The following is an 18,530-nucleotide window of genomic DNA, read 5'->3' as shown; positions in this document are numbered from 1 at the left end:
TAAAAAAAATGATGTAATTGAGGTACTTTACGGTTTATTAAGAATTTGTCCACCAGAATTTGTCGGCTGTTTGAAAATAATTTATTAAATTTCTAAACTAATTTGGGGGTGCACTCATTATTTCTTGTGAGAAATTTCTGAAGGTTGTCGTATTAATGCAATTTTAATAGTCTACACGTTGCTCAATGGAGACACTGGTGTGTAAAGGCTCAATAGATGTGTTTGTGATATGGGTTCAGCGTAGATACGATACTGTAGCGTTCAGTGGTGCTCGCGTTTGAACTTAACGGTGTGTTGTATTGAGCGAGGTGAAGGTAATTTAGGTTATAGAACATTTAAAATTTGGGTTTTAATGTTCTTGATGAGCTTCCAAACTACTCTCATTTTATTTTTCTATATACAAATGGGGTATATTACGGGGTAATTGGAGCAAAGCTGACTAAATTAATTTAAAGTAGTTGCAAATAATGACTTGAGAACTTGAGTAAGCATGTTGATCGGATCGTACCAGAGGTTGTCGTGCAGCCGTAATATGCGGTGGGTAGGCAGCAATAGCGGAGGTCTAGTTTCAGTGGAAACTATAACTGTATCTGTGTGAGTGGATTTGTGTCAATGAAAAGTAACAGGAGGTTACTGGGCTATCCATCGGTCACATGTAGTGCTTAAGTGTCTTGAATGATTTGATGTATTTGGTCTAATTATGTAGAAACAATTGGTCAGCTAAGCTCTTGAGTTTAACAAAAAAGAAAAAAAAAAGAATAATAATAATAATTACTTGGAATTTATTTTACGCGTTTGACTTTAATGTTATTTCAATCAGAAAGCTGAATACCAATTTTCATAGACATTGTTTCAAAATCTGCGGACTTCCCAACAAACTTTGAACCCCTATTTTACCCTCTTTAGAGTAAATTTTCCATAAATGGTGTTAAAAAAGTTCTATTATTTCCAACAGGAAAGCCAAATGCAAGTTTTTATAGTCCTTGCTTCCGATTTAACGGAGTTTGAAATAAAATTCCAACCCCCCCAATTTAACGACCTTAAGGGATGATTTTCCAAAAACAATGAAATTGGTGTTTAATTATTTTCTATCGAAAACCCAAATACCGATTTTCGTACAGTTTGCATTAAAACTGTGGGACTTTCATACAAAGTTACAACCCTTATTTAACCCACAAAAAGGTTGATTTTCCAAAAACGGTAGAATTAAAGTCCCACTATATCTAATCAGTAAGGCAATGGCTAACTTTCATAGTGCTGGCTTTCAAATTGGCAAATTTTAAATTACGCTGTCAACCCTTATTTTACCAACTTAAGGGTTGATTTTCCAAAAATGGAGAAATAGGTGTTTAATTATTTTCTATTGAAAACCCGAAATACCGATTTTCATAGAGTTTACATCAAAACTGGGGGAATTCCTTACAAATTTACAACCCTTATTTTACCCATATAAGGGTTGATTTTTCAAAAACGGTAGAAGAAAAGTTATATTATATCTAACCAGTAAAAGATTGGCTAACTTTACCACCAATTAAAAAAAAAAGTATTGTACTGAGTTTTATGGTAATTACATCATTCGAAAGCTATGTTTTTAAGCTTTAAGAAAAAGTAATTTTGTAACAAAAATACATCTGCGTTTTCAAATGCAGCGGCTTTGAGTGCGCGCTTGGAGTGTGAGTCGATTCGTTTGCCCGCGAGTGTAGTACAAGAAGTGAGGAAGATGCACGATTGCCAAAAAGCAGTATAAACCGGTTTAAATCAATTAAAAGACGCGTCGCGTTTAACACGTTCATTGCAAACGTCTTGCCCAAATTGATATAAATTTCGTTCATGTGCTTGGGACTCGCCGGGCGAGTCCAATGTTTTTCGCCAATATTTCCTAAACGCGTCCGTATTTTCTACTGAAATTCAAAGTGTAGACTAAATAAACGCTAATATGAACATTTACACGGTGGCTCTAATTTACGACTATTTTTATAATTTAAGAAAACAAATGCATTATATAATGCTTTGAATTACAATTGCATTGTCCACTGCCGCAGGTCTTCGACCTTTAAATTAATGATTTATTATATGATAACAAAAACATAAATTATTTATTATCAAAGCTGACTATGTACTGTTGTTTTGGAAGAAAAATATAACGATGGTATTAAATTCCGATTCGAGATAATTTTAAATTAGTATATAGTGCCAGCGACTCGCCTGGCGAGTTCATTACGACGGCAACTTAATAAGGAATTAACAAAATCATATTGGCATTAAAGGTGTTAAATATGACTTTACATCTACGCTATTTATGTGCACTCACACAAATGCAAAGCTCAGCTTAGACCTCGCGGACTGTACTATATTCTATACTCTTAGGAAAGCTATCTGTCATTCAGATGTCATTCTGCAATCTGCCTGCATTTATGTTTTATGCTGATTATGTTTGATTATTTCGAATGTATGTTTTTCCGAAGTTGAATTGAATTTTTCGATCAACAATACTAACTGACATAGGAATGATAGGACTATTATTTTATGAAGTGCGTTGTGTGTGTGTTGTTTGAGTCAGAACCCCATTATATTTTTGAGACTGGACTCATCAGCACCATATCACTCGCTAGGTCAAAGTGCCAGTTAGATATTATACTTTGATGATATTGAAGCATATGCTTAGATAATATTTGTAATAAATACAATAATAACACAGTAACTGATTTTTAAACTTTTTTATTATAGATGTTCCAGTAGCAGTACCAAATAAAGTTGTTCTAGTACTCAATGAAGATTCGCAAGCTGACCTACCAGAAGATTTACTGGTGGTCATTTATGTAAGAGACGATCATAAATCTGAAGCTAATTCAACCCCACCAGTTAAATCTTTAAAGGGCCATACAAGTCTGTCTTACAAGACATAGAGGGCACACCGAAGCCTAAAAAACTTGAGCTTAACTGAAAATAAAAAAAGCATAAGTAATATGACCTCCTTCATCATCAAAAGAAAGAGTTATAAAAAAACTAATGAAGATCTTGTAACTAATAAAAGGTTAGAAGTTTAAGAAATTTAGCGGCAACATGAGCTGATGAAGCTAGAAAAAAAACGAAAGTTTTACTAGATTTAGACGTTAGAAAACACTTTCGGAAAGTGCCAAAGTAGACTTGGAATTTAAAAAAATATATAATTTGTAATAATTTATTTATTGATAGATTAGCATGTCCTTACTAAATAAAACATTCTGTGAGCATATTATTTCGATTTATATCCCTATATTAATAATAGTAAATTAAAAATGTGATTTTGAATAAGAAATTATACGAACCTAAAATATTGTTCAACTAATAACCATCTAAAGTTATTTCCTGCAGAGGGTAAAGATTGTAAAAATGATTCTGATACAGTATCTTCTTCAGTAATAGAATCAGTAATAAATATTATATCATTTTGCTGCAGTGCAATATTGTGTATCACAGCTGTTGCAACAATTACAGTTAATGTGTGATTAACTTTCAACCTATTTTTTTAGACAGGCAAGCAGATATTTTCCATACACCAAATGTCCTCTCTACTATGTTTCTAGTTCTTATTTGTGACTGATTTTATAGTTTTTTTTTTTCATTTTTCACACAATTCAAATATGGTGTCTGTCAACATACGCTTTCCACAAGGATATGTACTGTCCCTTAGGAGGTGAGCGTCTGTCTCATTAATATCTGGGCATGCACGCAGGAATGAGTTGTGATATACTGTACTGTCATGTGTTGAACCATGCCAGCGGGCATCTATATGCAAAGAAACCTTTTCTATTTCTAAATAATTCTGCTTGATCACCTCCAGGAGACTGAACTGGTATGTGTGATCCGTCTATAGAATTAATCACGTTTGGGAATCCCGCAATATTATAAAATTGGCTCTTCACTTCCCTCAATTGTTCCATATTTGGCATCCTACTATCCTGCTAATATTATATAGCTGAAAGTTTGTATGAATGGGTTCGTTAATTCTTGTAGAAGAAACGGCTAATTGGATTAGGATGAAACTTTCCAATAATATACTTTATACATCAGAATAACAGAAAGACGATTTTTTTAAAGATTGTTTGGTTTGGCTTTAATATAACAATAAGTATCGAGTGAGTGGCAAAAATCTTGCCGTCTAAGAGCTGTCTTGGCGTACGCTGCCTAAACCGTTAAAGTTACAGGAAAGTAATGTATGATGGAATTGTTTGTCTCAAATAGTTTTAAATAAAAGGCCTCGACAGCATATATCTTTTACCTGGTAGCCATTATAACCGAAAATGCCAGTTGTAAATTACTATTCTATTTTACTATGCTTATTTTATAGTATTGAATTAACTCTTATTAAAATAAATACTTTAATCACTTTTGAAAATTAAAGTTGATAAACTTTGTCTTTTACACTAAATAATTTGTACGGATAGTTTAAAAGTTATCACGATAAGTGTAACTTGACTGAGCAATATTTTAATACGTGAACATAGGATTTTTTAGAGAGGTAAGTCGGTATTTGCTGTTGATCCGAGCCATTTGTATATTTGAGGAGTATATTTTTGGTGATAGAATATGTTTTAAAGTGTATATCTAAGTTTGATTTATATAACAGTTTCCTATTTTGAATCAGTGAAAACGAACCTAACACAATTTTTGTTAGGTTCGTTTATAATCAGTATAAACTTTGATATTTTGATTAAAAAATAAATCTTAAAAACAGCGGGAACTGAGTTGCCAACCTATTACTTTCTCATACTAAGCCGTTTGTATAAATGGTCGTAACATCGAATTAGTGGATTATACATAAGTCATATGTTATGTATAATCCTTAAGGATAAGTTTGCCAATGTATGAAAAAAATATGTATTTTCTTCAAAATTTTCCTTTTCCTTTAATTTGTCTCGTAACATTACTTCCCAGTATTTGATCCTTACAAGCGACACTGTCAGATAGTGGAAAAATATAGAGGGTGTATTTTTTTTTTCAAAATGAACTCGTTCAATTCCCGGCTAGGAGAAAAGATATTTAAAAAAACTAATGATGCAGTTTTAGTTTTTATGAAAATCGGTTTCGTAACTCCTTTCAGCATTTTTCGCTAATCCTTATAGATTCGGCATTGGCCCTGAAGGCCTATTTGAAAAATTCACAGGATTACAAGCTACCAGGCGAACTTCGTACCGCCATTGTTTTTTTTTCTCTTTTTCATAATTTACAGAATTTATTTGCGAAAACTTTCGATATTAATTCTTCCTTTGGCGTTATGAATTCACAAAAACAGAGTTTTATGTATTTGCATAGGCAAACATGCTAATACATGTAATCTGATGTCTATTAATTACGCACGTTAATTCTAAATCAATTATTAATATATAATTAAATTTACTGAACATAAACTTGTTTGGCTTCTATCAAAGTAAATAAATAAATGATATGGCCATTTTTCGTAATAGAAACTGCATCCAACATTTTGTTACGATTTAAAAAAGAGCTCTGCTTCAAAGCCGGCGATGAATTGGCGACTACTCTGGTGTTGCAAATGTTCATAGGCGACGTTGACTACTTTCCATCAGGTAGCTCGTCTGCTTTATCGTTAGGTTCAAAGATAATATAAAAAAAAGAAAAATAACGATGGTGTTAAAAACAAATACAGGTCTTTGATTCAAAAGAAAAATACCGATAGAATTTGTTGTTATAATTTTGTACGTTTATTAGCACGAAAAGTAAGTAAGAATAGTATAGAAGCACGGCATCCAAGACATTGAGATAGATTTATTGTTAAATAATGACATCTTGCAAAGTTATTTTCAATTAAACGTTTACACTTAAGTTATAATAATATAATTTATAAAATTATTTAAGAAGCAAGACATCTAAGACGTTGACATAGATTTATTGTTAAATAATGACATCTTGCAAAGTTATTTTCAATTAAACGTTTACACTTAAGTTATAATAATATAATTTATAAAATTATTAAAGAAGCAAGACATCTAAGACGTTGACATAGATTTATTGTTAAATAATGTCATCTTGCAAAGTTATTTTCAATTAAACGTTTACACTTAAGTTATAATAATATAATTTATAAAATTATTAAAGAAGCAAGACATCTAAGACGTTGACATAGATTTATTGTTAAATAATGTCATCTTGCAAAGTTATTTTCAATTAAATGTTTACACTTAAGTTATAATAATATAATTTATAAAATTATTAAAGAAGCAAGACATCTAAGACGTTGACATAGATTTATTGTTAAATAATGTCATCTTGCAAAGTTATTTTCAATTAAACGTTTACACTTAAGTTATAATAATATATTTTATAAAATTATTAAAGAAGCAAGACATCTAAGACGTTGACATAGATTTATTGTTAAATAATGACATCTTGCAAAGTTATTTTCAATTAAACGTTTACACTTAAGTTATAATAATATAATTTATAAAATTATTAAAAAAGCAAGACATCTAAGACGTTGACATAGATTTATTGTTAAATAATGACATCTTGCAAAGTTATTTTCAATTAAATGTTTACACTTAAGTTATAATAATATAATTTATAAAATTATTAAAGAAGCAAGACATCTAAGACGTTGACATAGATTTATTGTTAAATAATGTCATCTTGCAAAGTTATTTTCAATTAAACGTTTACACTTAAGTTATAATAATATATTTTATAAAATTATTAAAGAAGCAAGACATCTAAGACGTTGACATAGATATATTGTTAAATAATGACATCTTGCAAAGTTATTTTCAATTAAATGTTTACACTTAAGTTATAATAATATAATTTATAAAATTATTAAAGAAGCAAGACATCTAAGACGTTGACATAGATTTATTGTTAAATAATGACATCTTGCAAAGTTATTTTCAATTAAACGTTTACACTTAAGTTATAATAATATAACTTTTATAATGATTAAATATTAAATAAATTAAATTGACACGGAATACAATACTATCGCATACATAATACTTTACATGTAACTATGAAGTATAAATACGTATATTTCATAGTTAGATATAAATTTTACAATTTACGGTACGAATTGAATAAATTGCAACTGATATTATGTAACTATGATTGCAATAAAAGTTTATTAAACTTACACCTAACTTATAAATAAATTGACACATATTGTCGCGCACAAAATATTTATATATTTTATGATATATGTATTTAAATGATGGTCATATGAAAAATACTGATAGATTGTTGTTGTAGTTATGCAAATTTATTAGTCTGTTGTAACTAATAATTTTGAATACCTAAGAGAAATACCTAAGAGATCAAGACAGATTTATTATTAAAAACATGACTGCTTACTATTTTCAATTACAATAAACGTTTACTACATTTACACCTAACTTATAATTAAATAGACACATATACTCGCAAGTAAAATATTTATACTCGTATATTTTATGATATATGTATGTATTTAAATGATATGATAATATGATCATATGAAAAATACTGATAGATTGTTGTTGATTAATTATGTACGTTTATTAAATACCACAATAAATACCTAAGGGATTGAGACAGATTTATTAACAAACACAAAATAATTTTACATTTTTATTTAACTATTACAAAATGATACACATTTATATTTTTACGTTACGTGTAAACATAAGTATAAAATAAAAATTGAATAAATACTTAACAAGTAATAAAAAACCCCTTACAAATTTTATAGTAAGTGTCCGAAAATACTTAACTGACAAAAAGGAAATTTTGATATAATGTTTCTCATAAATTTTTTGCACATTTCTGGAAAAACAATCAAATTTTCAATTTGAATTTTAGTACATCGGAAAAATTACAGGATATGCGGAAGTATTATGGTAGTTTTAATTGGACCCTTAAAATGTTTATGTATGGGACAGGGAAAATGCAAATGAGGGATCATTCCTTACAAAAACTGGTAACTGCCGAAATAAGCACTATCAATTAAAAGGAATAAGTAAAGTTATGTATTTGCATTTGTAATCTGATGTCTATTAATTACGCACCTTAATTTTAAATCACAATTATTAATTTACTTTTCGTATTATATAATCGTACACAAATTCACATATATCACTGTTATAATATAAAAAAATACAATATTAAATATTAATTAACTTATATTTTTATCCTATAAGAACGCCTTGTGTATCAACTAGGATAGACAGATTATCTTGAGATTTTTTTTAATAATTTAGATTTGGTAGACTAGCAAGCAGTTTACGTAATAGGAGGTAGTCACAGCCGCCCATGGATAGGATTGGAGGCCGAGCTGAGCCCGATCACAATGTTTATCTTACAAAAATATTACATAAGAACACAGACGTGGTTGTCTGGTGGATCTGGCAAATTTGAAACCATAAATTGGGCCGGCGATCTTGAAGTACTGCGTTGTCGAAAAGGTGCTCGATGCCGATTTACTGTCGGGATACGGCGATGACATAAAAGGGATACATTACCATCCGGATCGATTCGTCTAGCAGCCACTACTCTTCGTGATGGCTGCTCTGGACGAGGTGTCGACAACGATCGACGTATCGATGGTGAACGTTGCGCTGTGTATCTGCGCAACACTGACGGACTTCTTGAGGGAGGTGGTGGCAACAAACGTCCTGGCATCCGGGGTGTCAGATTTGGTAGCAACACGGACGGCCTTCTTATGGGAGGTGGTGTAAACAAAAGTCGCCTGCTCCGTAGTGTCATCATTGGCTCCGTAGTCTTATCTGTATTATGGTCTTGTTTTGTAAGTCTTTTTAAGTCCTGGTTCGTCGGTTTTTTTATAACCACCACTGGCTTGCTTTGCTTGGCTGACTTGCTTGGCTTGGCTGGCTCGCTCTGGTTGGCTGGCTGGCTATGCTTGGCGGGCTCGCTTGGCTTGGCTGGCTTGCTTTTCTTGACTGGTTCGCTTGGCTTGGCTGGCTTGCTTTGCTCGGCTGGCTCGCTCTGCTTGGCCGGCTGGGTTTGTTTGGCTGGTTCGCTTGGCTTGGCTGGCTTGTTTTGTTTGGTTGGCTCGCTTTGCTTGGCTGGCTTGCTTTGCTTGACTGGCTCGCTCTGCTTGGCTGGCTTGCTTTGCTTGGTTGGCACGCTGGGCTTGGCTGGCTTGCTTTGCTTGGTTGGCTCGCCTTGCTTGGCTGGCTTGATTTGTTTGGCTGGCTTGCTTTGCTCGGCAGGCTCGCTTTGCTTGTCCGGCTTGCTGTGCTTGCCTGGTTCGCTTTGCTTTTCTGGCTTGTTTTGCTCGGCTGGCTTGCTTTGTTTGGCTAACTGGTTTTGCTTGGCTGGCTTGTTTTGCTTGGCTCGCTCGCTTTGTTGGGCTGGTTTGCTTTGCTCGGCAAGCTGGCTTTTCAATGCGGCAGTTTTGCTGCGGGTCATGTATCCGTTTATTCTTTGTTCTTCATTAAAATTGGGTATATTCGATACTGGGCTGATGTTTACTTCTAATTTGTTCATAGTTACATATTTTAACAGATCCTCCTTTGAGAGTCTCGATAATATAATCAAAGGCTGTTTATTTTTATTTTTTTTAATTTGTAGCTCTGCTATACGTTGCGAGCGGCGTGGTTTCAAATTGTCCATATTTGAATTTTCTATCTCAGTATCAGTCTATCTTGATGAATGATCAAGCGCGGCATTGGAGCACTGAAATAAGAATGGGGGGTCAGTTAGTACATCGGTTCCCAGTAGAGTTTGTAAGAGATATCGATAATCGATACCGATATGAGAATATCATTATTTACAATTTAAGCAGTAAAAAATACATTCTTGGTTTCATTTCAATTGGTTTCAATCGAGTGCAAAGTCAAGGTGCAAAAATATGAATTTGGTAGAACCCTTTGTGGTTAGACTCCGGCGGCACCACCGCCACTCCTATTTCTGCCACATAATAGCAGTGTTAAGCGCTGCTGTGTTCTGGTTTGAAGGGTGTGGTAGGGGAGACATACTTTTCCGAGGCGTTCCGGAGCTTAGTCTTCAGGTGTAGCTGCGTATCTGTGGCCGACCCCAGATAGGAATATCTGATCCTATCTGGGATTGATTATAGATGTCCATGGGTGGCAGTAGTCTTATCATCAGTTAAATTGCATGCTCGTCTGCTACTTCTTTATTATAAAAAAATAAAATAAAGGAAATGGCTCGTTTTTTAGAAAATAAATTTTTCATCTATTTTTAGGGATCTATAATTTAAAACCACAGACTTCTTATAGGTTCTGCTGTAAATATAGATAAGGAACTGTTTTCTGTTTTTTTTTTTCCAAATTAATTATAAGGCCACGTTCAAACTGCCGTACTTTTCAGCTGCCTATTGTGAATGAGCGTTACAGTTTCCTATTCCATTCGTGAGGATGAAGCGGTTTACAGTGAGCAGGTTCACACTCGGCGGCTCACAATACGTTTGGTGTAAAACAAACCTTTTAAATCAGATTAAAACTATAAAATACAGTTAAAATAATCTGTCATGTATTATGATCGTAATTGGAGCTACTCGTAATTGGAGCAAAAGGCGATAGAACAAACTAGAGATGTTATATTGGGGTTATTTTTAGGTAATCCTATTATTGAATATACAGGGTGAATCTCCATAAAGTGCAAATATTGAAACAGGTAAAATTAAACCGTATTTTGTCGACAAAAAAAATAAAAAAAATAATTTTTTTTTAAGGGGTTTTACGACCTTTTGAAGTTTTCTTTGGAATTGTGCACCTAAAGTAAATAAATCGCTATAACTTTTGAACTAAAAGAGTTATCATGTTCAAACAAAATTTACAATGAATGCCAGTTATAGGCCGTACTGATCAAAAACAAAAAAGTTTATCTTCCTAGAAAAAAATAGTCAGATTAGTGTGAAGAAAGCAATTTTTTTAGGTTAAATTTCAGTAATCGTGAATTTCCTCAAAATAATCTAGGCATTTTATTTTATTTTTATTATTTAATGTAATTCTACGTCGTATTAGCTTTCAAACACTAAAAAAAACATGCCTCTAACTTAAGTATAAAGTTTCCTACGAGCGCTTAAACAAAGGCAGTTTTAAGGGTGTTGGTAATAAATAACATTTTTAATACAAACTTGAGGTTTTTTTTAATTATTAAAGATGTATTTTATTACTTGTTTGTGTGTTTAGATTTGTTTTATTACTTCAATATCGTCAAAAATAAAAAACTACCATGAATTTACCATTGAAACATATTTTTGATAATTTCCTTTGTTTATATTTTGGACATCTAATTGAGGAGCGTCGGAACAAAAACCGATAAATCGCATTTTGTCATTTTTATTTTTTATGATGCCAATTCGTTGTTCTCTTACATATTTTATTGTATGGTTAATGTAACCTGGTCAAAAAGCTACAAATCCACTCTAAATCCGTTGGCAAAATACTGGGATCTGAACATAAACCGATAAAAACATCAATCGTACTAAACAACGATGGCGATCGGAACTAAAATCGATAAATCCCTAACATTTTTCATTGCTGACTCTGCTGATTCTGACAAAAACCGATATAATCCTACTTTCGAGTCTCTCATGACAAAACCATAAACAACATTAGGTTATATTATCGTGAATGGGCCGGCCTTATTTTTAAATTTGACACATAGATTTTGATACATTTTGATAGCTTGACATTGACGTTGTGGCAATTACTTGTCAGAAAATTTTAAAGTAAAAGCGGTTTGTTTGCTATTGTGATTGTCGTCTATGAAAATTGTTTGTTTTTAAATTTTATCATTGTTTTTCGCAAGTGAAATACTGTTATGATGTTGGAAGATTTAGGTAATTCTGTTGTAGAAGATATTAATCAGGGAACTCGAAAAGAAACAAAGGGTAAACGCAGAACTGCTTTGGAACGAGAGAATAGGTGGGTACTTTTATATTATTATTTTTTGTAAACATAACTACACGTTCGTGTAGTCTAAATGTCTGAAATTGGTAAACGAAATAATTGTAGATTTCACTTGCTTATCTGGCGGCACGGCAGTGACCGCACCAAGTCGAGTGTTCTATTTTCATTGTGTATTTGATTGTTTAAGGTACCGTGATACTGATCCATTGGCAATCGATTTTGAATGGCCATGTTCGCACAATACCGCTTAACTTCGATGCAACAAGATGTCGGTCCGCTATATTTTAAAAAATAGGCAAATCTTTTTTAAAAGGCGAAATAAAGTTGATCAAGATCCCAAAAACCACTTTAAAAACTTCGTTTGTTTATCAGACTCGCTGAATTAGGGAGGTCAATCAGGCAGTTGTATTGGTGCGCAAGACGTTTCGTTTAGAAAACCCTATTATAATAATTTATAGCGTAGAGCCTTCCATAATAAATTATCTAACTTATTTTAAAATATTTATTCAAATTTTACCAATACTTCCAGACATTAAAGCGTACATCAAAACAAACTCTTCCGCTTATTGGTAAAGAAGTATAGATAAGCTTATTACACCATTGTCCTTGAAAATCGGAACTATTGGAGAAGTCCACGATGACGGTTTATGTACTCCTGAAGTATTCTCTCTAAATCTAGCAATTCTTTTTATTTCCTATGTCCTTTCTTCTAATGAAATTGGTATTCTTCGATAGTATTGCATCACTATCCTATTGCATAACAATAAAACCATTGAAGTATTTATTGGAATTTGATCTAGGGTATCTGATCAAGGTTATTTGTGTAATTTTAATATCCCCAATTGCATGTCACTTTACCCACTACATGCACATGTGCAGCGAGCGATCAATGTGACATCCCAAGTAATTAACTGTAGGCTGCCAAGTTACCTCCTTATCACGGAAACGTAGCGGCGGCGGCATGTTACGCCTGCGGCTGAAAAGTGTCGCGACCGTCTTACCAAAATTAAAGTTAAATCAATAAGTATTAAATTAAATAAATGGTTGCTATATGTTAATAAGAGCTAGTAATTGAAACTTTCATTTTTATTTAGTCTCACAATTTAAATGAATTTTCATCTATATTACGAATTCATAAATACTATCTTTAATTAAAATAAATAAGAGTCCTACCATACAAACTAACATATTGTTTACAAATTGTTTTCGTCACAATATGACACAAGATTGGAATGGTCTCTACCTTCCTTTAGCCCCTTTTTATTTATTAACTTTTTTAACACGCCTTTTACCTTTATTCTCGTCGCCACTTGTAATGTGTATAAGAACCTCAAGGGCTATTTAACATGCACTGGCTCACCACTACACCAGTTCCGAGTAGGGCAGACTGCCTTTGACAGCTACCCTCTCTACTGGCATACAAGAGACTATGTACATACATATCTATTTAATAGATACATACACTACAACCGTAATAGCAAATGAAAACTAAATACTAATTAGCACTTTTTAACACAACTTTGTAAAATCATAGGTCGACCTTCGACTTAGGTCGTGCGTTCTATAGCTTCTGTTTTTGCACTAGAATCAAATATACCGGCCTCATACTTCTTATTTTCACTTTAATCATAAAATAACACCATTATTGTGAGAAAAAAATATTATTTATAATGCTTTATCTGGCGATTACCGCCCGATTTTGAGAGATAGCAAATTATTGACAGATGGTATTTCAAACTAACTAAAGTAAGCTGTCAGAATGTTATTGAAACGCTTTGTCATTTTGGTATGGATCAACCTAACTATAGTAAGTGCAAATCCCTCCCAAGAATAGATCAATAGTAAAAGTAAAAATTTCTAACTATCTTGAGTTATTGAAACGAAAACAACTGCTACTCACTAGCTATCCAAAGTGCTACGAAATATTACGATTTTTTTTTAATAAAAATGTTATTAGCTAAAAACAAATATTCAGAACATCAGTAATTTTTGGATTCGCAAACTGCACTAGAGTCTTACTGTTCGCCACAGGTAAAGTACTTCATCTTAGTTAACACTTTAAACTGTGTTATTGTTGTGATTGTCAATGTAGGTAAAAGATTTATACCATTTTCGAAAGCTAGTGAAATAGGGCTATTATTTTAATAATTGACAATCGAAACAAATCACTATCGGCTAGGGTACTTAATGACAAAATCTATTGCACATGAGCTCTACTTTTACCCCTTCAAGGGAATGTATCGAATTTTCAGTAACCCTGTATATGTTTTAGAACATTTGAGTTATAGGGAAAAAACCTTCGATCACTAATCAGGAATAACATTATTATTTTTAACCAACTTCAAAAAGGAGGTGGTTATCAAGTCGGCCGGTTTTTTGTTTTTTTTTTCTTTTTTTATGTATGTACACGAATTACTATTTTAATAATTCTTATAATTAATATTTTAATAATAATTACGATTTTAATAATTCTTTTTTTAGTGTTTTTTAGTGTGTAGATATGTAACTCCTCAACCGATGACTATTATTGAGTTTTGTTTGAACATATATGGTGTAGGTTCTAATGAAATTGCAAAGCCAGTTCATCGTTGACTATTTAATGGTCTGATAATGTGGCTTGGAGACAAAATATGCAACTCCTCAACCGATGGGAATAATTGAGTTGTGTTTGAAGATATTTGGTGTAGGTTCTAATGAAATTGCAAAGCCAGTTCATCATTGACTATTGAAGGGTATGATAATGTGGCTTGAAGACAAAATATGTATTTCCTCAACCGATGGGAATAATTGAGTTGTGATTGAAGATATTTGGTGTAGGTTCTAATAAAATTGCAAAGCCAGTTCATCATTGACTATTTAAGGGTCTGATAATGTGGCTCGGAGCGGAATATATGTAACTCCTCAACCGATGGGAATAATTGAATTGTGTTTAAAGATATTTGGTGTAGGTTCTAATAAAATTGCAAAGCCAGTTCATCATTGACTATTTAGTTAGGTTAGGTTAGGGTAGGTTAGGTTAGGTTAGGTTGCAGGCGGTGCGCTCCTTTTGCGAAGCAGTAATGCTCGCGAAGGAGGCGGCGGAAAGGGCCAGGGAAGCTATGTCTGCCCAGCCAATCCGTCGCAGGCGCACGGGACGCCGTAGAGCGGCTTTCGAAAGCCGCTCTTTCCCCGTTCCCTGAGCCCACGGAGGCGGATTCGGGGAATCCAATTCCGGTCTTTCGGGCGGGAAAATTCAAAACCAAAAAGCACGCTATAACAGAACTAAATAGCAATAATTGTTGCAATCTAGTAACTTTGCGATGAACTTTCTCTAACGAGCTCGAAGAATCTCGCCTCAAAAATCGTTAATCCATAGGATGATGATAAGGACAATGGTACAATATTATTAAAATCGTGTATTGACATCGGTTTTTGATAATTCTTAAAAATTTTGAATGAAACTGAACGTTCAAAGTGGATAGAAATCGGTTTCAAAGAATCCGTTACTTAGTTACATACATACATACATACCAAGCTAATAAAAGCGTGTTAAAAATATTTTAAATCCAGTCTAGATGGTAAAGATTTTAACGGATATACATTTTTGAATAATAAAAGTAATTAAATGTCCATAGCTGCTAAGCACATCATATAATTGATGAATTGAATATTGAAATTAATCACAACAAATGTCGAGCATTAGACACAAAAACATTACATATCAATATAAAATTAGAAAGCCTGACTCTGATTCGGCGAAACTAATTAAAAGCTAACAACAACATTCCTTAAATGATAATGCAACAATAAATAACTACTAAATACTTGATTAACCCGTGAAAAATTATATACGGGTGCACAATCCTAATAGCTGATCTTTATTAAGTACTGCGAAATGACTACCTACATAATTTTAAATTATTTTTTAATATGCCTGATAAATGGCAAAAAGCAGTTAGTTAGTTGCAAGTGGGTATTAACCACAAATAATAATGAACAAGGTTAAACAGAAAAAACAAAGTTCGTTTGGTTGCTCGAAGCTTCACTAAGAAATTCAGTTTCAGTAAGAAATTTTACAGGATTACGATGTAACGTTCGCATCAATAGCCAGATTTACTACCTTTAGGTATAGATAGATTTCTTATCTTTTGTAAATCAGGTTCATTTAAATGTACACCATATGGACGAAAATTAGCTTCGCGTTTTGTTCATTATGCTTAGGAGCGAAACGAAAGTTACCGACATAGCTCTCAAAATAAGCAAGCTGAAGTGGCAATGGGCTGGCCACATAGTTCGTAGGACCGATAACCGGTGGGGTCGGAAGGTCCTCGAATGGAAACCACGTCTCGGCAAAAAGAGTACAGGACGCCCCCCGACCAGGTGGGACTGACGACCTGAAGCGGACGGCGGGTAACCGCTGGACGCAGACGGCCCAAAACGGGTCTTAGTGGCGCAGACTAGGGGAGGCCTATGTCCAGCAGTGGACCAGTAAAGGCTGATGGATGGATGATGGATGATTTTTGCCTAAAGATAATAAAGCCAGTAAATTAAATAAAAGCTTTTACGGCTGACATCTTGGCTTTGGTTCGAACATCTTCATGTTATACTTAAATATAGGGTTTAAAAACTTTTAAGGTACACTCTCATTCATTTCTTATTATAGATGTTGAAAGAATACCAAATACAATATCACTAAATCAATCTACTAATGTGCAAAATGTGCTATAAAGATTCTATAAGTGTTATCTATCCTAATCACATTTTCTTATAAATTACTCTACTACTATAATTCTGACTTATATCATGGTGCACATTGTAGATTCAAATAAAGGTAGTATTGTATAGAAATGTAAAGTAAATATACACAATGTTTTTGTACGCATCCAGATTTTTGTCTTAAATGTGTAAATGTTTAATTCATCTTTTAATGTTATATAAAATATATAAAGAGTTAAAAACTAATCAATGAAAGCTGTAATTATAAATAGTTAATTATTGCTTATGTGGACTCTGACTGAGGAACTGAGAAAGCGACGAGACGCAAACATTGTATTAGAAACTATTTGTTCAAAGTAATTAAAACTGCATAACATTCGTGAAACACACGAAAACAATGTAAGTACTGTCGCAGTCTCATCAGCTAAAGCAGGGTACGAGTATAAGGTTTTGTTTGATAGTTTTTTGTATATTTGACTGATAAAACGCTGTGGTCTGAAATATGTTCAGCTCCACATGTGCCATTAGGTTAAGTTTGCCATTGTTAAAACATTTCTATTTATTTTAAAAAGATGTGTGCTATGGAGTTTCTTTCGCTGCTTATTCTCCATAACGAAACACCTAGTGAAGTGTTGGTAGATATAAACTGATTTATACTTGAATCTTTGAGGGGGGCTGTTGGAATATAGCAAAAATCCAAGCTATGTATAATATTCAAGTAGGTCGTATATGATAAAGCTGGCAGCTGAAAAACATGTATTTTACTTTTTCTGATTTGTCATTCCTGTCAATGATTCGATATAATAAAAAGTATATTTTTGGAGTGAATTTTATTTTATTATATGTCATAGTTTATTTTCTCGTTCTCCTGTTGCCATTTCCTAACATTTATCAAATCAAGATACTGTTTCTCATGATGGTATCATGAGGCAATTACTATGTATTACAATATTGTTTATATCTGCGCCCATTTTCGTAAAGATATGTTAAAAAGTATATTATGTATATAGTAAGTTAAAACAGAATGGTAGGGTAATCACTACCGCCATGATGTTTTTGCAGTGTTGTGTTACAAGTTTAAGTGTAAATTATTGCTTTAAACTATTAAACGAAGATGATTGGAAAAAAATAAGAATTGTTCTTTACATGTTTTTTTAGTTTTTAGTATAGTGTACAAAAGGTGCCCATACATTTTGAAACATCTCCTATACTTAATTTAATTTGTACGATAAATTTCTGTGTACATTTCTGGTTAATTTGAAAATATACAGGGTGTTCCTTAAGTACCACGACTAACTTGTGGAGAACAAAGGTTAGGGTCTGACCTCTTAGAGAAAAAAAAACCTTCGTAAAAGGTCACCGTTTTTGCACTATCGATTGTGTTATAATTTTTAAAAAATTCAGCCCTCTATATCTTCTTTCGTTAACTGCGTGTACAAATTTGGTGATGCAGTGTTATTTTTTTCTGCTAAGTAATATTAGACAATTGGTCCACCATATTGAAATGTAAATTAGTTAAAAGATGTAAAGGAACCATGAAAAAAATAACGCTATATTTAGATTTTAATTTTTTTACAATTTTTGCCATTTTTACTATTTTTTTCACGTCATTCTGAATCGAATGAGCTATCTCTCATATGTTTAGCAGATTCATATGATTTATTTTGCATGTTTTCAATTTATTGATCAGACTATTTTAAATATTCAGTACGTATACATTTTACATTATATGATAAAAATAAAAAACAGGAGGTAATCACTCAGTCGTTTATTTACATTGGTTACAGAGTACATTCAATTAATTTAATTATACAGAGATAATTTTATTAAACAGTAGGTTTACATATTTTGTTATAATATTCTTAAACTAAAACTGTTAAAAATTATACATATTTGAAGATACACTATATTTAAAGAAGTACACTATATTTAAAAATATTAACATTAATCGAAATTACTAAAATTATAAATAAA

The 18,530-nt window shown here is 32.5% G+C and overlaps 1 protein-coding gene across 1 annotated transcript in view; it reads right to left on the bottom strand.

The window, feature by feature from the left end:
* Window positions 1-6,842: 6,842 nt before the first annotated feature.
* Window positions 6,843-18,530, bottom strand: part of LOC140743082 (uncharacterized) — a 40,654-nt gene continuing 28,966 nt past the window's right edge. The window contains exon 3 of the mRNA XM_073074148.1: window positions 6,843-9,660. Within this exon, the coding sequence (XP_072930249.1) occupies window positions 8,332-9,597 (1,266 nt within the window). The 5' untranslated portion in view covers window positions 9,598-9,660 and the 3' untranslated portion in view covers window positions 6,843-8,331. The remainder of the gene's footprint in view (window positions 9,661-18,530) is intronic.

This window comes from Epargyreus clarus, unplaced genomic scaffold (assembly GCF_041222505.1).
Source record: "Epargyreus clarus isolate Ecla_fem2 unplaced genomic scaffold, WU_Ecla_fem_2.2 ptg000007l, whole genome shotgun sequence".
Lineage (NCBI taxonomy): Eukaryota > Metazoa > Arthropoda > Insecta > Lepidoptera > Hesperiidae > Epargyreus > Epargyreus clarus.
The sequence above is the reverse complement of the archived record's forward strand: the minus strand, read 5'-3'. Positions and strand labels throughout refer to the sequence as shown.